The sequence below is a fragment of the Mustela nigripes genome, chromosome 16, assembly GCF_022355385.1.
Source record: "Mustela nigripes isolate SB6536 chromosome 16, MUSNIG.SB6536, whole genome shotgun sequence".
Taxonomy (NCBI): Eukaryota; Metazoa; Chordata; class Mammalia; order Carnivora; family Mustelidae; genus Mustela; species Mustela nigripes.
In genome coordinates this window covers 58799665-58823354 of record NC_081572.1, presented here as the reverse complement: position 1 = coordinate 58823354, position 23690 = coordinate 58799665, and the positions used below count along the sequence as shown (strand labels likewise).

The window sequence follows — 23690 nt, the reverse complement described above, 5'->3', positions numbered from 1 at the left end:
CCCGCCAGCCCCGTGGGGTCTCTTCACCTGCGGGGGCTCCCTCGGCTCGATGACACTGTGGGACCAGTGCTCTTCCCTCTGCTGGACATCCGCGGGAGCGCGCCTGAGGGAGGCGGGGACACTCGCTCCCACGCCCCGCCTCTGCTCAGGAAGCCCAACCCCGGCTAGCCACTCATCTCTGATCTAGACGCTGCTTGCGTGCTGACGATTCTGCAATCTGTCTGCGTTCTAGACGTTCCTCTGGGCTCCTGACCTGCTGACCCGTCGGCTCTGCAGACTCTCCTCCTGGATGCCTCATGGGTATCGCAGGCACATCTGGGATTTTCCTTCTCTGCCTCCCATTCACCCCGTCTTTGCCTCCAGCTACTCAGCTCAGCCGGCGGCCCAGTTTGGGAAAGTGGACGCCATCCGCAATGAGCGCCCTGGCCCCCAGCCCCTCTAGGACAGCGCCAGGTCTGTCTTCTCTACATATGAATTCGGTCCCCACCGTGCCCTCTGCCTGGAGCTCCTTGGGGCGCCTGATACCCCACTTGCAGCCTTGACCAGCATCCGTCCTCCTGAAAACGATCAGAACAGGCTCCTAAAACCGTAAATCTGCTGACACTATTCTCCCGCGTTATTCCCTTCGGGGGCTCCCTGTGGCCCTCAGGAGAAAGCCCAAACTTCTTGGTCCTCCTTGAGTTGACCAGCCCTTCCCAGCTTTGACTTCTGCTGTTGCACACCCCGGGTTCGGTCGCATGGGGCCTGTGGGACGCCCATGGCTCCTCTCACATCCCACCTGTGCACATGCTGCAGCCTCATGGAAAGTCTGGTTGTCTCACATGGTCTCTGAGGCCTCGGCTTAGAAGCTTCGTCCTTCCAGAAGTTTCCTTGCCTCTCCCCTTCAAGGATGTACCCTTCCTGTGAGTTCCCATGGCACCCCGTGCACGACTTTCCTGAGCCCCTAGCCCAGCAAGGGCTCCTCAAGGAGAGGGACTGTCCTCAGTATCGTCCTGCCTTCTCCTCATTACTTCCCACCTAGTGCAGTGAGAGGCCCACAGCAAAGCTCAGGGGGCAGATCAGCCCTGGGGAGAGACACACAGAAATCCAGCAAAGGTGAGGAGTTGCCAACAAGACAGGGTAATGTGGGGGTTTCAATGTGGTCTCACACCTTTCTAAAGTGGGGACAGGATTGGCCATGGAGAGCCAGAGTCATGTGTGACCTAGCAGAGCTCCAAGGAAAGAAGGGAAGGCACAGGTGTCTGCTGCTGTCCTGGGTGGTCCCTGACCAGGACCTTCTGTTTCAGGAATTCAGGATGCTGCAGGATGCGGCCATGAGTGAGTCACAGGGGGATGCTGGGCTGCAGGCCCGTGCCCAGTGGAAGGTCTGTGGGGAGGAGACACCAGAGGAGACCAGCTGGTCCCACCAGGAGAGCACTGAAACATACAGACAAGGAGTGTCCATAAAGGGACCAGCGTCATCCAAGCATCCAGGATTCCCAGTGGCTTTGACACCTGGCAGCAGAGGGTGCTTGTGGTCTGGGCCAAAGGGTGTCCAGCCTCATCTGGGTGGGGGGGGGGGCACAGTTCCAGGTTTGCCCTGGTGTTCTGGAAGGACTGGGCTCCCACCTCCTCCTCCACCCTTGTGTTACTGGGTCTGTAACTTTCTCCCTGGCCAGCGGGCACGAGGTTTAGACTTTGTCTGTGGACAGTGCTGGAGGGACAGTGCAAGACCACAGGAGAAGGAAGGGAGTTCTCCTCCCAGTGCTGGAGTGTGGCATCATTATTTTTTTTTTCTTTTAAAAACTGTGTATCTTTAGAGTGGCATCTGGGTGGCTCACTTGTTAAGCATCTGTCTTCAGCTCAAGTCATGATTCCAGGGTCCAGGAATTGAGCACCACGTCAGGCTCCCTGCGTGGGAAGCCTGCTTCTCCCTCTCCCGCCCCCCTGCTTATGTTCCCTCTCTTTGTCTCTGTCAAATAAATTTTTTAAAAAACTTTAAAAAGTTAATTACTTTTAAAAGTTGCATATATTTATTAGAGTGAGCACAGGCACGGATGTTCCAGAGGTGACCACGGTCTCCAAAAGGAGATGGAGATGTTGGTATTTAGGAACACCAGCATGGTCTACTTATCATTTCAGATCCAGAGACCAAGAACAGCATAAAGGGCCAGAAGTTGAAGTTGGACCTTCCTGGAGAAAAAGATGCAGCAAAGGTTGTATCCAGAGGACACCAGAGACCGATGCGTCAAGAGCATGGGTTGGCTGAAACAGGTGACCTTGCGGCCGGGTCACTGAGGCATCGGGTGAGCCCCTCAGAGGATGCGGGGGTGCTCCCCCCTGCCCAAGGGAGAGCTAGCAGAGAACCAGATCTCATCCCCAAGAAAGCCATGGCAGGAGGGAGAGGCCGTGGATGTAATGGGAGAGAAAGAACACTTTTTGAAGGAGAAAGATCCTGCAGACGTGAGATCTGGGGCAGGAACTTCCAGAAGTCAGAAGTGACCCAGCACCAGAAAACGGGGAATATGAAGAAAACCTATCAATGCAAGGAATGTGGGGAAACGTTCAACTGGAGCTCGAACCTGATCATCCACGAGAGAATTCACACAGGGAAGAAACCTTACTTGTGTGCGAATGTGGGAAGGACTTTATACCAGAGCTCCAACCTGGCCAGGCACCGGCAGATCCGCAGCAGCGAGAACCCCTTTGCATGTCAGGCGCGTGGCAAGGCCTTCCGCAGGAGCTCCAGCCTGGCCCCACACCTACAGCAGCAGGAAGCCGCACCTGTGCCATGGATGCGGCAAGGCCTTCAGCCAGAGCTTGGACCTGGTCATCCACCATAGAGTACACACTGGAGAGAAGTCATATGAGCGCCACGCATGTGGCCAGACCTTCAGCCAGAGCTCACACCTGGCCACACATCAGAGGATCCGCACCAGGGAGAGGCCCTTCCAGTGCCCCAAGTGTGCCAAAGCCTTCAGGCAGCAAGCATGCCTCACCAAGCACCAGACGCTGCACAGTGGGGAGAGGCCCTTTGCATGTGACGGGTGTGGGAAGGCCTTCAGCAGGTGCACGGCTGCACACAGGCCGGGTCACGGAGTGCTGGCCGGCCTGCCCCTCCGCCATGGGCCAGTTCAGACAGCAGAGAACCGAGAAGGAGAGGAAGCCCTATGAGTGTATGGAGTGTGGGAAAACCTTCCGGGGAAGCTTGGACCTGATCCAGCACTGGATAGTTCACACTGGGGAGAAGCCCTACGAGTACTGGGCCTGCAGGAAGCCCTTCTGCCAGAGGTCACACCTGCTCATGCATCAGAAAGTCCACACTGGGAAGTCTTATCCATGCGGCGAGTGCGGGAAAGCCTTCTGGCAGTGCTCACTCCTCGTCCAGCACCGCAGAGTTCACACCAGGGAGAAGCCCTACAAGTGTGGGACCTGTGGGAAGCCCTTCATCTGGAGCATGGCCTTCCTCAAACTCTAGAGGCTTCATGATGCAAAGAAACCCCAGGGACGTGGGAGGATGCCGAGCCAGGACCAGGTGCCTGGGGACAAGCAGGGAACTCGTGGGGAGGTGAGAGCACACTGGCGTGTGTGGTCAGCGTGCTAGAACCATCCAGGGCAGCTCGGACCTCATGCAACCTCCAGTGGCTCGCGATGGAGAAAAGCCCCATGCATGTGCAGAGTGTGGGAAATCCTTCCAGCAGAGCTCGGACCTCACGAGGCACCATAGCGCCCACAGTGGGAAGAAGCCTTACCCCTGTGCTAAATGTGGGAAGTCCTTCAGAGGCAGCTCTGACCTCATAAATACCACCGTGTGCACATGGGAGGGAAACCCTATGACTGCCCCAAGTGTGGGAAAGCCTTCGGTCAGAACTCCCACATTCTCACTCCCCAGAGGATCCACACTGGAGAGAGACCGTTTGAATGTGGCGCCTGTGGGAAGGCCTTCAGGGGGTGCATGGTCTTCCTTAAACACCAGAGGCTGCACCCCAGGGAGAAGCCAGGGGGCTGGCAAGAGCCTGCAGACAAGACTCAGAGGGGACAGAACCTAAGGGAGGCAATTCTTACTGCACCATGGAGCTGTTTATTGTTGGAAAGCATCTGGAGGCAGGAAGACATCGGAGCATTGCTGGAAACCCAAGTGTAACCGGGGGCAGAGCTTGGGCATAAAGTCTGTCTTCTGACTCAGAGGTGACATGCTCTCCACCGATTGGAACATGTGTCACGCTTGCTTGAGATCTCTGCTCCAATGTCCCCTCTTCCGAGAAGCCTCCCCTCCCGCTAGGATACCGGGTTATCCCTGCTCACACAAAGGTCCACAGCTAGCCGGGCAGGCACAGAGGCTCTCGCACTTTGGGAGCCTGAGGCGGGAGGACTGAGGGATGCAAGAGGACCACGTGAACCCAGGTGTCCGGGGTAATCAGGTGTCCATCAGCACGGTGGCCTCCCGAGAGCAGGGAACCAGCAGGCTGCCCACAGAAGGGCGGATCGGCCCAGCTGGGAAATGGGAGGTCACAGCTCTGGGCCGACTGGAAGTGTCTGGCAGTACACAGGTGGTCAGCACACGATGGCCTGCAGGCTTGATGCACATCTAGCTAGCTTGTGGCCTGTTTTTTGGAGCCCACGAGCTAAGAAAGGTTTTCCAGCGTCTAAGTGCTCCGAAAGGCAGGAAGAGCAGGTGACAGGCACGTAGGAGGCCCACAAAGCTAACTACTCACTCTCCGGCCCTTACAGGAGAGACCTGCCAAGGCCTGGGCCAAGGGGCAGCTCAGTCTCGTCCCACCAACACCCCAGGAACCCAGGTGCTCCCCCTTGCTCCCGCATCCCGCAGGCTACACCGTTACTCTGCACGTTGAAGCTCGACCCACCCCCCCAGCCCCTGTCTGCTATGGCTCACGGAAAGCAGAGCTGTAGTCCGAGGGACAGACATGTTCCTTCTTGGCAAGGGTCAGGGAAGGCACTCCCCCCCCTCCGTCCTTCATGGACACTTAACTACACGGCCACGTCTGTCTTCCAGGGAGGCTGCAGACACCTCTCCCGGAGTGGCCACTTGCCCAGTTAGAAGTCTTACTCCGCCCCCAGGGAGCAGCCCCCGCTTCTGCAGCCGGGTGCTGCCACCTGACCGGGGGAGCCCTGGCTCCAGGACGAGGGTGGAGTGGGACCAGGCAGCAGAGGATGTGGGCCAGAGCCCAGGGGGGTGGAGGAGAGCGCTGGGCTCAGTGGCCACTCCAGAAACGGCCACCACTCCACTGCGGTGCCTCATCGTGGGGACTCTGAGAAGAGCTGAAACCGGAGACATCCTTCGTAGGCAAAATATTGACCCAAGAACGTCTCTTTTGACATGTTGGCACAAAAGAACGGAGGCTCTGTGTACTTCATTTGATTCTGTTAGAGGAACTGTTCCTTACACTCGAGAGATCCTGGGGGTCAGCGGGACAGTCCTTGTATGATCGGCATCTGTCCCTGTTTCTGTGTGGACGGGGTCTGTTCACAGGCAGGGTTTGGCAGGGGGCTGGCTTGGAGCAGAGGGACCCCGTCAGTCCGGGAGCCTTGTTCTCTTCCCCTGGGCACCTCCAAGTTAATGAAGCTGTCTTCCACAGTCACTTCTAACCTTAAGAAATAGGTCTTATAGGGGCACCTGGGTGGTTCGGTCCAGTAGAGTCCAACTTTTGATTTAGGTTCAGGTCACAATCTCAGGGTCATAGGATCGAGCCCCGTGTCGGGCTCCGTGCCCAGTGTGGAGACTGCTAGAGGTTCTCTCTCCCCCTCTGCCCCTCCCACCTCATGTGTGCTCTAAAATAAATAAATCTTGAAAGAAAAAAAAGAAATAGGGTTTACAGTTCTACACTGCGGATGAAGAAAAACACTAAGAGGTTCAGTATTTTGCACAAGATCACGGATGCGTCAGTGGCCGGGACAAGATCTGAACCTAAGTATGACATCCAAGGCGTTCACACGGCTCCCGGTCGGCTCAACAGAGCCACAAGGAGGAGGAGGAAGGCGGCTTTTCACATTTCTGACTTGAAGTGTGGGGCAGGGAGAACCAGCCTCCTCGTTCTGGCTGCAGATAGGTGGGTTCTTGGTCCCAGAGACCTGCCTGCCCCTGCTGCCCCAGGTAGCCACACGGAATTATATTTGCTCTGTCCCTGGACTGCAGAACAGAACATGAGAAGTGATGGCTTTTCTTTCAAACCTGAAAACACTTATGTTACCCACAAAACCAGCAAAAAGAAGAGTCTTACAGAGCAGACATGAACATCTCCGTACACAGACAGGACGTCTGCGTCTGGCCGTGAAGGAGTTACAAGGACTGGATTTATCATCCACAGCCCCCCTTACCCAACTAAGAAGCCAGCCAGGACAATGGACTACAAGAGGTGCCGGACAGGGAGCCCCAAGAGAAGGGGACAAGGGAGGTAAGTTCCAGTAGGCCCAGCTGAAGGGACGGAGCTGAGAGTCGCAGAGGGGAGAGCCAGCTGCCCCCAGACCTCGAACTCAGGTGCTGGAGCCATGTCCCCCGTCTGGACCCAAGGACAGAACCCGTGGGAGGCACGGGCAGCCTTCCTGGGGCTCACACATGTCTGAGAACGGCTGGAGAAGAGAACCCTTGCCGTGGGCACACACCCCACAGGGCCATGCAAGGGTCTGATGGCAGGCATCAGCGTATTATTAGCCCTGGGCCCCAAGGCTGCTCAGTCCCACCCAGCCATGCAGGAAGTCGAGCCTCAAGAGAAGCAAACTCTTGCCAAGTAACTTACCTGCATCCCAGTCCAAAGCTCAAAATATGGAAAGAAATTGAGAAAAAGGTCGGGGGGGCACCCGAATGGCTCAGTGGGTTAAGCATCTGCCTTCGGCTCAGGTCATGATCCCAGAGTCCTGGGATCGAGTCCCATGTCGGCCTCCTTACTCAGCAGCAGCCTGCTTCTCCTGCCTCTCCCCCGTCCCCCCACACTATGCGTTCTCTCTCTTACTCTCTCTCAAATAAATAAATAAAATCTAAAGAAAAAAAAACACACCACCAACAATATCAAATTTACAATGTCTGGGACACAGTCAAAAACTGAAAGCAGACCATGAAACAGAAGAAAATATGAACTGTAATGACAGAGAAATTACCAATAGAAACAGATCCAAAAATGGCGCAGATGATAGCTATGAGATGGGACACTAAACACAGCTATTGTGCTCCATATGCATACCCCAGACGGGAAAGGAAACATGAGCATGGAGAGAGAGACACAGAAAGACATAAACAGGGGTGCCTGGCTGGCTCAGTCAGGAAAGGTTGTGAGTCTTGATCTCACGGTGATGGGTTCAAGCCCTATGCTGTGTATAGAGATGACTTAAAAATAAAATCTCTTTAAAAAATAAAAATAGAGGCTCCGGGGTGGCTCAGTCAGTTAAGCGTCTGCCTTCGGCTTAGGTCCTGATCCCAGGGTTCTGGGATCGAGCCCCGCATGGGCTCCCTGCTCAATGGGGAGCCTGCTTCTCCCTCTCCCTCTGCCTGCTGCTCTGCCTACCTGTGCTTTCTCTCTATCCATCTGTCAAATAAATAAATAACATCTTTTAAAAAATGACAAATCAAAATAAAAAAACGGTACCAGGGGCTTAGTTGGTTAAGTGGCTCAGGTTATGATCTCAGGGTCCTGGGATCAAGTCCTGACTCAGGCTGGCTCTGTGGTCCCAGACAGACCTCCAAACACCTCGCCTTCGCAGCCCGCCGGGAAGCCCACTGGGGAGACCAGACACACACATAGCGTGGGAAGGGGCGTCAGTCCCCACATCTGCTCCCAGGGGCTGCCAGCAGCTCTAACGCAGAGGGCATGAGGTGCCCATAACGATCGGTGCAGAGGCGAAGGTGCCGTCAGCACTGTCCTCGCGCCCTGCTGCTGGTGAGAAGGTGCCCCGAACTGGGGGTTGTCAGAGGAGGAGACGGGGTAAAGGGGAAAAGGACACGCATTCACAGGCGCCCAGCCAACCTGGCGAGAGCGAGAGGGAAGGGGCAGGGCTGGGGGTCCACGCCGCATCCAGAGGACGGACACGGTGTGTCTCGCCATCTGTTCTAGTCAAGAACAAGCCATCTCAGAGCCATGCTGCGGGCTATCCTGGGCAGAGGAACACACGTGAGAGCACAAGCCCGTGCCACGAGGAAGCCGCACCCAGGAGGGCAGGAGTCCCAGCAGACAAGTCGGGGCCGGCTTGCGTGCAGCAACGGTGTGTCCAAGACGGGAGGAACGTGCAAAACCAGGAAGGAAGGAGAGCAGCGGCGGCTGTGACGGAAGAGACTCAGACCGGCACAGTGAGATCTGAGCTGCTCGGGCACCTGGGGCCGCTCGAACTCAGGAAAACGGTGTCGTGGACCAGACCCTGAGGCCCCAGAAAGCCTGCGGTTCGCACGGGCAACCACCTCCCTGTCCCCCCAACCCCACATAACGGGTTGCCAGGTTGCCATGGGCGACACAGCACTCTCACACCAATGCCAACAGCATGGCCTGGGGATAAAGGATCTGCCTGAGAAGAGGAAGGGCGGCCAAGCCATCACGACGCTCCCGTCGGCCCCTGGCAGTGGACGCGTCCGGTTCGCCCCTGTGGCCTCTAGTTCGTGGGAGCCACGCGTGTCTTCACGTTGGGCTGGCCCCCCTGGGCAGACGCGGCACACTCCCCTCTCTAGCCTGTCCTCGAGGAACAAGACCCAGCAGCCGCCACAGGGGTGTGTGCCATTTACTGACCCCAGGGAGGAGGAGGGAGAACGGGCTTTGGCTCGGAACGCGTGCAGCCTGCCGTCCGTCCAGCCACAGATGGCTGCGCATGGTGCCCATTCCGTGACGCTAAAGGAGCCAAGACCAGAAGGTCCTCCTCATTGGTATTCAAGGGGCCTCCCGGCGTGACCGTCTCCCATGCGCCGCATCTCCAGGCGCCACTCAAGACCTCCAAGGTCTTCCTCACACGCACTGCGGCCCAGGGGCTCCCCGACGTGGGGACTGGACCAGAACGTGGTCATGGGCCTACCCCAGTGCCCCCTGCAGTCCAGTTGAAAGATTGCCCCACAAAACCAGCAGACCAAGGGTGTAGACGCGCCCTGCTCCCTTCCTGGTGATCACTGGGGTCACCAACCCAGGAGCCAGCCCAGACTCGACCCGTCTGGTACACAACCAACCTTCTGCACAAAAGGCCTCTAACAGTCACTCCCCACATGGGCCCTCACACGTCCACACCGGCCTTCCTGCCCCGCAGCCTAGGACGACAGCACCTTCCGCCTAAGGCAGCCCTGCCTTCCCACCTCAGTATAGCCGTTCCCACTGCAACCAAGACGAAATCTAATGGCTGTTAAATGTAACTATTCAAAGGGGCCTGGATGGCAGTGGGAGCGCCGGAGAACCTGCGAATGACACCCACCCCGGGATGCGAACAACGGACACCTGAGTCTCCAGATGTGAATCAGCTGAGTGCCCGGTACCCCGACCCCACTGCTCCCCAGGGACAGGGCGCCCCCGGAGGTCCAAGAGCCCTTCGGGCCGGGGCCTCACTGTGTGGGGATCCTACCTCGTGGTCCCAGAGGCAAGGTGGCAGCCGGGTGCAGAAGGTGGCTTTTTGGAGATGGGGCGGGTGCCAGGGGTGAATCTGGTCCACACTGCCTGCAAAGCGTGTTACAAACAAGGACAAGTGAGCGTTTGGTCTGCACACCTGCGGGGAGCCTGGACACGAGGATGCAGGAGGAGCCCAGGCTTCATGGAGAGGCTTCACCTGCCCGCCAGCAGCCCCCAGCCCTCCTCCCTTCTTGGAGCTCCAGGCATCTCTGGGGGCACTGCCCGCCACTGGACTGTTCCAGTCCCCACCAGCCTCCTAATGCTCAGACCTCCAGTCCCCACCAGTCTCCCAGTACTCAGGCCAGCCCCATCTGTCCCGGGTTGGGGGGGCCAGGGTCAGCACACAGGTGCTAACGCATTCACGACGCTAGCAAGTGCTGGGTGACTGTGCATCCCCCACCCCCGCTCTCCTGGAGCTCCTCCCTGGGGTCAGCACCAGAGGCTCTGGCTCCCTCCATCTCAGGGGTGCCCCAAGGCAGGTTGTTTGCACAGAGTTTCATCCCCAAAGCTGAGACCCACGATGAGGGAGCGACTGAAGCCTTCTGGGTTAATGTTTTTCGAAGGTCAAAGTTGGCTTTCCGGAGCGAGGTAAAGGACTACAGCCAGGGTCCAAGCATGGGCTTCAGGTGGCCTGTGAGTCCCCTGAGGTCCTGCGCACATTTCTCTAGGCAGAGCCTTCCAGAGTCTCAAAGATTCCTGACCTCACAAGCATAGGGACCTGCCTCGGATCGGCAGTCACCTCAGAGGACATGCCGTGAATCTTAGACAGTGGTAACAACTATGAACGCCAGCCCTGAAATCTCAGCGGGAAGGTGATCTTCAAAAAAAGCTGGACCAGGGCGCCTGGGTGGCTCAGTGGGTTAAGCCTCTGCCTTCGGCTCAGGTCATGATCTCAGGGTCCTGGGATCGAGCCCCGCATCGGGCTCTCTGCTCAGTGGGGAGCCTGCTTCCTCCTCTCTCTCTGCCTGCCTCTCTGCCTACTTGTGATCTCTGTCTGTCAAATAAATAAATAAAATCTTAAAAAAAAAAAAAAAAAAGCTGGACCGTCCAGATGATCCAGAACCTTACCTCGTTAGCCAGGAAAAACATGGACTGCATATACCAATCACTTAGGATTGATGCATGAAACCAGTAACACGGCCCACTGTGAACAATAAAGACCTCACAAAGCCAAGCAGAGAGTGGAGGACAGGGTCCAGTTTCTGCTGAAGGAGGGGCACAGAGCAGGTGGCTGTGGCCCGAGGGAGAGAGCACCCCGCACGGGACGGGGGTGACACTGGCCTAGGAGGTCACACGTTGACATCAACGTACTCTGGGATAATAAACATTAGGAAGGCGTCAAGTGAGTGAACCTGTAAGGACACACTTTATTTACCACCAGGGAAACGGGAAGGGTGAGAATGTACACCGGCTGGGCTGCAAAAATCCTCAAGGGTTATTTCTGGGCATTTAGGGAGGTCTCTGAGATTACGAGGCCCGGTAGCTCTAAAACTAAGAAAATTCGTGTTTCTTTTCCTCGATGAAATCCTACTTGCATGAGCGTATGACTATCACCCATAATATCGGGCAGATTTCGACTCCCAGGTCCACAGAGAAGAGGGGAGGCCAACAGAAGAGGAAGGTCTGGGGCTCCCTGAGATAGGGGGCAAGGCAGATATAGACAGGGAGCGAGGGTACCGGCTGCACAGTGTGCGGTCGAGGTGGAGAGACTCGTTCACCAGAATTCCTCCTGGGAAACAAGGACTCTCCTTGGGATAGGGGAGACCTCCCCCACTTTACCCGCATGCTCCATGGTAACGAGAAAGAGGGAAACCATGCTGCCCTCTCACGCTCCAGGAAGCGGACTGCTATCGAAGGCCTTTTCCTTTTCTGAGCTGGGGCACAGCTGGGGCGGGGCCGCAGGGAGGAGCTGGGTGTTGTGAGGTGCTAAGCCCCGGGGTGGGGGTGGGCGGTTTGGGGAGAGAGGGAAAAACCAGCGGTGGTTTGGTCAACAAGGGGCATTTGAGGATGTACAATGTGAGTGCCCTTCTCCACCTGCCCGTGGACACGTCAGTGGGAGTGGACTCTCGGGGAGTGAGGTTAAATCGGGGTCAAGTTCTCGGCCAAGGCTGGCCAGTGATGAGTGTGGACATCAAACACGAGAACACAGGGAGCTCCTGGGTGGCTCAGTGGGTTAAAGCCTCTGCCTTCGGCTCAGGTCATGATCCCAGGGTCCTGGGATCAAGCCCCCATCAGGCTCTCTGCTCAGCGGGGAGCCTGCTTCCTCCTCTCTCTCTGCCTACTTGTGATCTCTCTGTCAAATAAATAAATAAAATCTTTGGGGGGAAAACCCCCACAAACACAGGACCAGGAGTAGGAGGGACAGGAACCTCCCGGTTTCACGTGACAGAGACACAGTCCGGTAGCATTCTCAGCTTTAACTTGACCAGCAAGTAAGAGAGCGCACTGCGCTTGTCATCTCCATAGGGACGAGGGAGTTCGGAAACTCCCTCCCACTTGGGCCCGACCGCCAGACCAGAGGTGGGACAGAAGATGGGGGCCGTGCAGCCTGCTGTTGCCTCGAGCGGCCCTTTTCTCAAGGGAAGGGTCTGAACCTGGGAGAGCACAGCGTAAACCCACTAAATGGGTTTTGCCTGTGAGCAGTTACGTTTCCAAGGATGTTGAATTAAATCTCCGATATTCAAACCACGTCGTACAAACATCGATGTGCACAGCCTGCACATACGGCTGTCGAGTCCGCCCGTCTGCGGCACAGCCCGGGGCTCGGGAGCACGGACAAGTCACCTGACATTCCTCCCACCCTCCTGGTCTTCGACATCCGGCAGGAGGACCCACAGCCACCCTATAGGCCAACGGCTGTACAACTCTGTGAATTTAAAGTCCTTCGACAAACACGGAAACCAGGTGAATTTTATGGTCCGAACATGGAACCCACTCAGCCGCTTACAGGGGACCCACATCAGAGATGCCATGAAAGGAAGAACGGAAGGCGTCTGGCACTGGGCCTGGCACAGCAAACACTCGGGAAACGCTAGGAGTCAGTAACGCATGACAAAGAGATTAAACAGCACTGAGGACGTGTCCCGTTAGATGTAAGAAGTCCAGAACCGCGGGGCCGGCTGGACCCTGGAGTTCGCAGAGTTCATGTCCCCTCGTCTCAAGGTCAGAGCCATCTCTACCTGCTGGAGTCCAGCTGCGCACGGCCTGTTGCCTCCTGGTGCCTCTGACGCTTGGACCTGCATACACCCGAGGAGGACACAGAACACTCGTGTGGAAGAAACAAGGGGGCTGCACACAGCAGACGGTTCCAACGTGAGGCCCAGGTCGGGCAGGAGAACTGGCCCAGCGTGGGGGCTGGTGCCTGCTGACAGCAAGGCTGTGTAGTCCCTGTGCAACATCCTGGCACGGGACATAGGAGGCCAGCCGGCCGGCCGGCCATCCATCCACATAGCCCCCACGTTGGGCACAGCTGCCCACGGGCCGCTCCTGCCCTGCTGGATGGCCCAGGCTCGCTGCCCTCCTCCCGCCCCTGGCGTCACCCACCAGCCCCTCAGAATGCTCAGAGCCTCGCTCGCCATCCTGGAGGTGGCTGTCGCCTCCTCCATCCTGCACACTCTGCAGAGGAACAAGGAGGCACCGTGGGTGTGGAGTCCCCAAGCTTCCCGCCTCTGCGATCATCTAAGGCTCCTCGGCAGCACGTCTGCAAGATGTCAAAGCGGCAAGAAGGTCCGTCGAGGGTCCCAGGGCTCCGCGGCGGGCAGGAGGACAGGGAGGGTGTCCTCTGCTCGACTGTCTTAACACCATAGAGGAAAATCATCCACGAGTCTGCACTGCCTCTCTTGGAAGGTGGCCGGAACGGTAGGCCCCCATAGTTCCAGATTAGTAATAATCCAGGTTATGTGGCCTGTACAGACCCAGAAGGCGATGGCATCCCCTTGAGGGTGCAGGGAGGGGGTGCGAAGGCAGACAGAGGGAACACTGAGGCCTGAAACAGCTTTTATGGTGGAACTCGGGATCCTGAAACCTCTCCGGGAACAGTTCCTAAAAGCCTCTCCTATCCAACCACTGCGTGGGTCGACGAGCCACAGTGTGGTCCTCCCGCAGGGTGTGCAGGCCGCGCGCAGCGGAGGCCCTAATTCGGGCGCTCAGTCGGCGCCGTGCACGCTCTGGTGCCGAAGCAGGTGGGAGCTCCTGCCGAAGGCCTTCTGGCACTCCCCGCACGCGTACGGCTTCTCGCCAGTGTGGACCCGCTGGTGCAGGACGAGCTGGGAGTGCTGGCCGAAGGTCCTCTGGCACTCACCGCACGCGTACGGCTTCCCGCCGCCGTGGGTCTTCTGGTGGAGGAGCAGCTCCGAACTGTCCCAGAAGGTCCTCGCGCACTCGCTGCACTGGTGGGGCTTCTCCCCGGCGTGGACCCGCTGATGCGCCGCGAGGTGGGAGGTGCGCCGGAAGGCCTTCCCGCACTCGAAGCATTCGTAGGGCTTCTCGCCCGTGTGGATCCTTTCGTGCCGCAGCAGCTCCGAGTTGCCCCGGAAGGCCTTCCCGCACTGCGCGCATACGTACGGTTTCTCGCCGGTGTGGATGCGGACGTGCCGGACGATCTCCGAATTCTGGCCGAAAGTTTTGCCGCACTCGCGGCACTCGTACGGTTTGTCCCCCGTGTGGATCCTCTGGTGGCGGATGAGCTCGGAGCTCTGGCCGAAGCCCTTACCGCACTGGCCGCACAGATAGGGCTTCTCGCCGGTATGGATCTTCTGGTGGCGGATAAGGCCCGAGCTGTGCTTGAAGGCCTTGCCACACTCGCCGCACTCGTGGTAGCGCTCGTCCGTGTGAATGCGCTGGTGCTGGATGAGCTGCGAGCTGACGCGGAAGGTCTTGCCGCATTCGCCGCACGCGTACGGCTTCTCGCCCGTGTGGATGCGCTGGTGCAGGGCGAGCGCAGAGTTCTGGCTGAAGGCCTTGCCGCACTCACCGCACTTGTAGGGCCGCTCGCCGGTGTGGACGCGGTGGTGGTGCACGAGGTGCGAGCTCTGGATGAACGCCTTGCCGCACTCGCCGCAGGCGAACGGCTTCTCGCCCGCGTGGATGCGCAGGTGCCGCCGCAGGCTCGAGTTGGTCCCGAACGCCTTCCCGCACTCCTCGCAGCCGAACGGCTTCTCCCCGCTGTGCACACGCAGGTGCTGCAGGAGATGTGAGTTCTGGTTGAAGGCCTTCCCGCACTCTTTGCACGCGTGAGGCTTTCCTCCCACCGGGCTTCTCTGCGCCCCGGGTACCGCAGCCCTCTCCGTGGGGCTGGTGCGGGGCGTGGTCCGGGGCACCAGCGGGTGCGGGCCGGGACCCCGGACGCGCTCGCTCTCGTCGCTGTCCCCGGACTCCTCAACCGACGGGGACCTCTTACAGACGGCCGGCCCCGACGCGAGGCCTTTTCCGCTCCCGTCCGCGGACGCTCCCGAACGCCTCACCACCGCGTCCTCCGCCCGGGCGGCTCCCAACTCCCGGCCCCGGCAAACCACCTGGGGAAATTTCTCCGACGTGGCCGCGTGTGGCTCAGGGTCTTCAGAAGCCTCCTCCTTGGGGATTACTTCCGTGTGCTCAGTCCCCATCTCACAATCTGAAATGACAGAGGTTAGGCGTGAAGTGGGTGCAGCGCACGGGGCCCCCGCGAGAGCTGGCGCGGTCGGACCGCACGCCACGGCGGCCTGGGAGTCGGGGCACAGGACCGGACCGGGGGCGATGGCGGGCACGCCAAACGGAGGCCGGGCCCTGCCTGAGAAGCACATGGATCGTCAGAGGGAGAGATGTAAGGAGAGGGATGCTCCCAAAAGGTGGCCAGGGACCTGAGTGTGGCAAGATAAGTGGGAACAGAGGGTCCACTGCGAAAGGCTGGGCGAAGCGGCAGAGACCACACACTTCTCACCAGAGACAGGGTCCCTCCCTGGCGCTGACCTGTGGCGCTCATCAGGACACGGGTCTGCTGCCGGATTGGCAGGGCTGACAGTCCAGAGGGTCCCAGGGCTGGGCCAGGGCCAGAACCACAACAGAAGTCAGTCCTCTTGGATCCCTTCCATTTGGGCGAGGTTGCCCTGTCTTCGTCTTCTCCAGGTTTCCGCCCTATGAACACCTGCCACCACCACCCCCCAATAGAAACCCAGCCCACACCACAGTCTGGCGCTGAGTCGGGCTCCGGCTCTGGGCTCCCTTCAGTTCTGCAGACCCATTCCTGCCCCAGGACCAAAGCTCCAGATCACTGCAGCTCCCTGGAGTCTTCACTACGTGAGAGAGTTTCACACTCCGTCTTTTTCAAATGCTTCCTGTCGACGCACACCTTTCTCCAAATAAGTTTATCTTTTGGTGAAATGTCCAAACGTATCCTGATGTTTTTATATCCAACACGTCTCTGTCTTTCCTTCTGGTGAGTTTTCTTCTATTTTCAAATGAGTTAATTCTTTTTATACATAGCTATGTCAACTTCTACAGACTGTTTATAAAACAGCCTCTTCAGAGAGTTTCTTTTAACACAATTTTAGATCTAAACCTACACTTTTTTAAACTTCTAAAAGGCTACCGCACAAGTTTTAGTTGTTACCCACTATGCCTTCTTCCACAGCTCATCACCAACAGAATAACGAACGTATTTACTGCAGCATGGAACCTGGCTGAAGACGGACATCCTTCAGCCCTCTCTGCGGATGGGTTTGGCCACACGACCGCACTCTACTCGGTGAGACAGGAAAAAGCAGACGAAAATGCGTGGGATGTCTGGGAAGTCTCCTGAGGGGACTGTCTTTCTTCACTCTTCTCCACACTGTGCCTGGGGAGACAGGTGGCAGGCAGGTGCCATCTGGGGCCGTGAGCACTGCAGCGTCCCCCACATACCCTAAGACGGGGCAGAGCTGGAAGGAACCGGGTCCCTGGCGGCTCCACGGAACTGCCATCCCAGCCCTAGAATGCCTGCCTCTGGACTTTTTTTTTTTTTTTAGATTTTATTTATTTATTTGAGAGAGAGACATGAGCAGGGCAGAGAGCAAGGAGCCCCATGTGGAACTCAATCCCAGGACCCCAGGACCTGAGCCAAAGGCAGACACTTAACGACCGAGCCATCCAGGCACCCCCAGAACTTTTCCATCTGAGAGAGAAACACGCCTTTGCCTTCCTTAAGCCACTGTGGTTTTTTGTTTTGTTTTTAGGAAGCCAGACCTTCTCCTAACTGGCACCATGGCCCTGGGGGGTTAGCTATCCTGGACACAGAAAGCGGGGTCAATGCCAGAACGGGCCTGGCCTCTGTCCATAGAGAAAGCAGCCTGGGGCAGGGCACACGGGCACCGCGGCTGATCAGAGGAATAGGATTCTCTGCCCATTAAGTTGTGGCAGCTGAATCTCAAGGGGGAACGGGCAGCCGAGGGCCCTCACCCTACACCGCAGAGTCACGGAATGGTTTCTAAGCCAGGGAGTAACACAGACCATGGCCAGATAAGTGTTTCGGGCCAAGGTGCACTAACAACCACTTCATAGCCAGAAAGCAGCAGGCCGGGACGTAGGACCTGTGAGAAGGTGGAGGCATGCACCAGAGCTGGGGGCATGAGCTGACCAGGGCAACAGCAGCAGAAGGAATGAAGAGGAGACAGCTGCAGAAAGAGCTCAGGGTCAAACTCTGTAAGGCTCGGCTGGGAGCTGACGGGGCTGGACACAGGGTAAGGAGGGGAGCACAGTCACAGACGATGCCCAGACCTCCCTGCCCGTCATCATATGACCAGCGGTGCCAATGGTCGGGGGTCCGGCAGCAGCAGCTCATACAGGTGGCAAGAGGACCCATTAACACTGTTTTGCACAAGACACGTTTCAAGGCATCCATACAGAGTACCAAGGAGTCAGCTAAAATGTCCTGGTCTGAAGATACCCTGGCCAAGACCAGAGACACGGCCCAGACTGGACTGAGCATTGCTGGTAGCAGCACTGTGTGATGGCCACTGCAGACGGGGCACAGACACCCAGAAGCCAAAGCTAGCGTGCAGGCTCAGCCATCACCTGCCATCCTTCCCTCCGGGGCTTCCCGCCTTTCTCCGCCCCAGGAGGCTACACTCAGCACAGACATTCACAGCCCCCCTGGCGTCCAGCTACAGCTGTGGGGAGGCCCCACGGAGACCAGAAGGAGGGAGGACTCAGGTCGGGGAATTTGTTCCCTCGATTCCCTCCTGTGAGGCCGCCTTGGGCTGGCAGTGTCCCCCCATTCACCGAAGGCCGTTCTTCCTCTTGGGAAGTCTGTCCGACCCAATCATCTCACAGCCTCGGAGCCAGCAGCCTCCCCAGCCTCTGGTACCCCCAGGCCCGGCTCCGGGATCCACACCTCCCTCAATGACCCTAATCTGAATGAGCAGCTTCCCATCTGGACCCTCACAGCAGAGAGTGAGAGGACAAAGGGAAGCCTGCCAACAAGAGAAGGGATGGTGAGTGACCGAGTCACCAGGCCAGGATGGACAGAATACACAGGGCCGCCTGGAAAGTGCCTATGGGGACAGTCTGGCGGTCACAGGGGCCTGTGGGAGCAGACGCACTGAAGAAGTCGAGCCCAGTAGCAGCAGACGGATGGACCGGTCTTTTGCTTCTTCCAAGAGTCTGGATGAAAGGACCAAGGACCTCCCGATGGGAGTGCCCTGCACATGCCCCACACATGCCCCACACATGTTGGTACAGAAGGCGTGGCGCCACCCAGCCCGGGACACCCGGAAGGAACCGGACCTCTTCGTGGGGTCACCGAGTCCTGGAATCTCTGGGCTCCCCCAAGAGGACCCTCAATCTTCAGCTCTGCCCGCATCACGGGCTCTGCCCTTCCCACGGAGCAAGGGCAGCCCCCAAAAGCTGGACTTCTCCTTTTTGTTGAAATTTTTGCAAACTGCGGTTGAGTAAGGGTCCACGGCGCTGGGACTCAACTGCGCGCTCGTTCGTGACGCACGTGGGCTGGGAAGCACAGCCTTAGAGAGACGTCTGACACGCAGCTGTGGTCCAGTCCTACAAGCTGCTACTTTTTGGTCCCCGTCGACGCCCCACCCCTCCCCTGTCCCCTTCCCACCCATGTCTCTCCTACAGTCCACCGTCCGGCGCCTCGCAAGGTCGGAATTCTCAGAACCACACAGAAAAGCACTTGTCCACGGTACAACCAACAGTACAAGCGCTCTATCTGCCCCCAATTGCAAGATCTGGTTCAAAAGTCAAATCCAGAACATCTCCCCCAACGGAACGTGACCCCCTGACCTTTCCTCCCCTCTGCCTTCTGCCAGCGACACGGTACTAGCGTCCCTGGCAGGTCGCACTGCTGTATGCCTTTCTGGCAGCTCCTCACGTGTGCGTCAGAGCCGAGAGGGCATGCGGCAGGCCTCACGCTCACGCAGAAACACTCCCCTCCTCACAGCCTAGATTCAAACTTCTAGCTGGAATTTCCTAACTTTGTCTCTCACGTCCTCACTCTCCTAACCCTGAAACTGGCTGCTTCTGGAGAGAGAGGATGGCGGTGTCACCTGAGCAGGAGGGGGACGGCTCCTGGTCCTCGGTCTGGGGGGACATGCAGACCTCTCCTAGCTCACCACAGCTCAGAACAGGGTCTACAGCTCTGCAAACCCAGATTTGTTGTTTTTCACTGCACCCCAGAAAAGCACCCGCAGAAAGCCTCACCTACAGAGTCCCGATACACCCATCAGATACCCATGTAGCCACTAACAAGACCTTTGACTCTGAAAGGACCATGCTGCCACCGAAACCCTGAGAACTGCATCACAGCTTGCAATTAGAGCAGGAAGACTGTTTGTTTGATTCTTAAACGACAATCCTCAGCCTGGAATGAGGCAGGATGCGCTACAGTCCTCTGGGAAATGTGCAGAAACTAGGAAATTCGAAACGACGAATTCCAGGTCCCACCTCAGGCCTCCGAGAATCCCCGGGGCGGGCCCAGGGCGCTGGGGGTCTAACAACTGCCCTGGGGGATCCTGATGCCCCAGCAGGGGTGGGAGCTGCTCCAAACTCAAGTCTGGGACGCTGGGCTCTACCCAAGGCCTGGCCCACGGCGCCCACCACAGGCGCCCACCACGTGCGTGAAGCTGCAGGATTACATTACGCGGACACTTCTTTTCTCCTTTCTGACCCTCCCGCTGGGCTGGGCTGGGCTACCCTCCCCTCCCCTCCCCTCCCCTCCACTTTGCAGACCAGACAGGGCAGATCCAGTCCCGCACACTGGAGGCTCTTCATGGAGGGAAACCCACACTTGTGCACCCATCAGACTTTAGCTGCTGGGACAGGAGTGGAGTTTGCACCTGGCTGCCTAAATCCAAGTTCACACCAATCTCCAGGGATAGCAACATCACTCAATCCTTTGAACTCATCTGCCCAAAATCATGATGTGATTTGTCATAAACACTGACTAATCTGGCCACTGACACTGTGCTTAGGTCTTTTTAAAACATCCATTGAAAGCAAAGATTTCTGAAAGAGCTACAAAAAGCCCAAGAATCACTCCCATTGCCAACAGACTCCGCAGGGTTGCACGCAGAAGCTGTTCCAGCCCAGAGGGACACACAGCGGGAACTGTAGGGAAGGCATGGTGGGAGACAGGTCTCCCTTTGGTAACAGGACGAGAGCAAGCTCAAAGAGCAGGAAGGGAAAGCTGCAGGCCAGGGGTCCACGGCGTCCGCTGCCGGGCAGACACAGACGGGGCAGGGCAGGCATGCAAACGGGCTTCCAGACAGCGTTCCCCGGGCTCAGAGAGGTCACAGATGGTGTCTGCGCACCCCCATCCCCACAGAACTACAACAGCACCCAGGCAGAGCGTGAGGCGAGCACCAGAGTAAAGAGAAAAGGAACAGAGGGAGCATTGTGGCCTCGGCGTAGCATGTGGACTGACAAGGAGGCCGAGAGTCAGTGAGAGCGCTGGCATTCTGATGCAGAGAGGGACCGGGAGCGCTTACTATGTGCTGGGCGCAAAGTGACGCACAGACGTTACCCTGGGAAACCCTCACAGCCTCCCCAGGAGACAAGCATGCCCGTGTGAGGAGGAAGAGCCGATTGACATCATTTTCCCACCCTCTCCAGCCCTAAAGCAGCTGGGAATCTGGGGACATGGCGGTGGAAGAATGAGGGACTTGAGGATGTCAGCCAGGACACAGTGGAGACAGGAGAGCAGGGGATGGAGAGGGGGAAGGAGGGAGGCGTGGCGCGTCCCCAGATGGAAGTTTCAGAGAGGCGGGGAATGTGATAAGCACACAGCACACGGAATCACAGGGCAAGGATCCTGGCACGTGGCCCAAGGTTTAATTTTGAAATGCCAAAATTCATGATACACTCAGAATATCCTTTGCAACTATTCAAATTTATGATGAAACGTTTTAGAAGTTGACTTCTGCGTAGGTATGGGGACTCAACGCTTCTCCAATCCTTTTACGGAGCATTTGAGCAAAGAAGTGCACAGTGGTCTTGCAGGCTCTGCAGGAGATCTGAGCTCTGGGAGTGAGCCCCCACCGAGCTAACCCAGACAGCAAGACCACCTCCCTTGCAAGGGACTGTTCAGAACATCAGGGACGGATCCGGGGACGGACATATGCCTTCATCTGAGTCAATGATGTTTTGAGCAGGCTCGATGGGAGCCTCCGGGAATAGTTCCTACCATCCTGCTCAGCTTGTGGATGACGTCGGGGAGAGCTCATAAAAATTGAGGGACCGTGGAACCACTAGGCTCAGTCCATCCCGGAAGCACTTTCCTGCATGGCTCCAACTGTGTGAGCTTATACACCTGCACAGGCCGAAGCCAGCGTGAGCTGCATTATGTTACTTACAGACAAAAAGCATCTTAAGGGATATCCTTTCCCCTAACTTCTGAAACGCCCAATTCTACCAAGTGTCCAGCATCCCGTACAAGGATCTCCTTCCTGGGGTGTTCGCTCAGGCGCAGGACCGGAAAGCTGCTGGCAGGGTCCTGTGGGCCAAACACCGGCTCCTCTTTCCAGTGTCGTGGCCTTTGGGAACAGGTGTTCCCACTTCCCGGAATACCACCGCCCACTGTGCGCTTCACCAACACGCACCGGCCCGGGCTGGGCCACACGCAGTCCCACTCTCCTCCCTGACCCGGACGCCCCTCCGTCTGCTGGCAGACACGCCGCTGTACCGTCTGGCACCCCCCACCCCGCGCCTGGAGCGTCCCGAGCAGCGGACGGAGCCGGCTCGCGAGCATCTAAGCGCGCTACCTACACCGCGGGGATGCGGCGCTCTCGAGGACTAAGCGGATATTTCATTCCCTCTCGGACCCCAGGGGCCCAGACCGGTGCCAGGCAGGCCGCGGAGGCGCGTCGCCCAGGTGGGCGGCGGACCGGTCTATGGAACGCCGTCTCTCGGCTCTCCCGCGTCCCCCCGCGGTGCCCCCCGCCAGGACGGCTTCCGGACCCCCGCGCTCAGAGCCGCTCCCGTCCGGCCCCCGCCCCGCCCCGGCAGCCAGTGTCTGGCGGTGTGGCCGTCCCGGCCGCGCTCGGGGCCGCGGGGTCGGGAGGCCGGGGACAGGGCGCGCGCGGGGACGACCCTCGCGGAGCAGGTGGGGAAATGGGGGCGGGTTGAGGGGGGGCGCGCGGCCGGCCCAAGGTCACGCCGGCTCGGCGCGTCCACCCGGCCCGCGGGCCAAAGCAGCCTCGGGGCCCAGCCCCCGCCCAGCCGCGCCACGCCACGCCGGGGGGAGGTCTCACCGCGGCCACTTGCTCCGCGTTCGCCCCGCGCCGCGCTCCCCGCCGCGGAGCTCTCCGCGTCCCCGGCGGCTGCGGCCGGCGCTTCCACTTCCGGCGCGCTCAGCCAATCAGCGCGCGCCGCCGGCAGCCGAGGAGCAGGTGGGCGGCCCGACCCGCCTCCGCGCGCGCCTCGGCCGACCCGCCCCCCGCGCCCTCCCCGGGGCCCCCCCCGCCGGACCGCCCCGGAACCCCCAGCGCCGCCTCGCCGCCCCTCGCATGGTCTGCTCACCGGAGAGGCAACCCCCGGCGCCCGCGTACCCCGCACCCCGCGGGACCACCGACGAGCAGGGTCCTCCGGCCGTCCTAGAACGGCCCCGGGGACGCACTTCCGCCGCGGGGCCAGCCGCTCTGCGCGCCCCAGTCGCTGCCCCCGTGTCCACCTACGCCCGAGCGGGCGGCGGCCGCTTCGCCCTGGGCGCCCCATCCCCGCGGCCCTCAGCCCGTCAGGCCCCTTCCGGGAGCGCCGAGGGCCTGGCGGGCGCGGACCCCTGCATCCCTGAGCGCGGCGAGCCGGGAGCCCGCTCGGAGGTCGGAGGGCCTGCTCGCGGGAGCGCCCTGGGGGCAGCGTGCGGGGCACCGCCGGCCGCGCTTATCCTCCGCCGGGCACCGTGCGCTCCGCATCCTCCGCCGGCCCGGCTCGTCCCCGCCCCGGGCCTCGGCCTCTGAGCTCGCGTGCGGTCCTCGGGCCTTCTGTGCGCGGGCCTCGGCTCCCAGGGCGCGGCGCGTAGGGCCCGGCCGGCGGCGCTGCTCGCGAACGCCGCTCCTCGGGGGAGCGCCGTGACGGGCCCCTTTCGCGTCCGGGGCTCCGCATCCGTGCATCGGCGGCGCTGGGAAGGTCAGCCCGGCCGCGGCGGCTTCCGCGCTGGCCTCAACGCTGTCCTGCGGGGTCGGAGGAGCGGCTGCCCTCGGGGGAGGCCGCGGTGTTTGCAGCCGGTGCGCGGCAGACGGGGGAGCTTTCCCTTGAGCCGCTCGTTGGAATTCGGCCCGAAACCCCGGGGTCCGCGCTCCTGCCCCGACCCCAGCACCGTCAGCCCCTCTGCCCTCCCACAGGCGGCGGCCGAGAAGCGTGGACCGTGGGCCGGCCGAGATGCCCGTCTTCCTCGCCTAGGCTGCGCGCAGCCGGTGGGAAAGACATTTCCAGAAGAGCCCCAAGACCCTGTGTCGTTTTTCCCTCCCGCAGGCCTTTCCCTGCTCCCAGACGTCGCGTCCCCTTCCCCAGCGGCTCGCCCGCATTTCGCACGACCCCCGCTGCAACCTGCGCGCTGCCCAGGCCTGCACCCAGCCCGTGGGCCGCGGCGGTAGCCACTGCGCGCACCAGGCATCCCAAGGAAGGATGCCCGCCCGGCCACGCAGGTACCCTGCCCCAGGACCAAAG

The 23690-nt window shown here is 59.4% G+C and overlaps 1 protein-coding gene across 1 annotated transcript in view; it reads right to left on the bottom strand.

The window, feature by feature from the left end:
- Positions 1-22533, bottom strand: part of RABEP1 (rabaptin, RAB GTPase binding effector protein 1) — a 180801-nt gene extending 158268 nt beyond the window's left edge. The window contains exons 1-3 of the mRNA XM_059378597.1: positions 22494-22533; positions 22277-22363; positions 9520-9611 (exon numbers count right to left, since the gene is read on the bottom strand). Of these exons, the coding sequence (XP_059234580.1) occupies positions 9520-9611; positions 22277-22363; positions 22494-22533 (219 nt within the window). The remainder of the gene's footprint in view (positions 1-9519; positions 9612-22276; positions 22364-22493) is intronic.
- Between the last annotated feature and the right edge of the window lie 1157 nt (positions 22534-23690).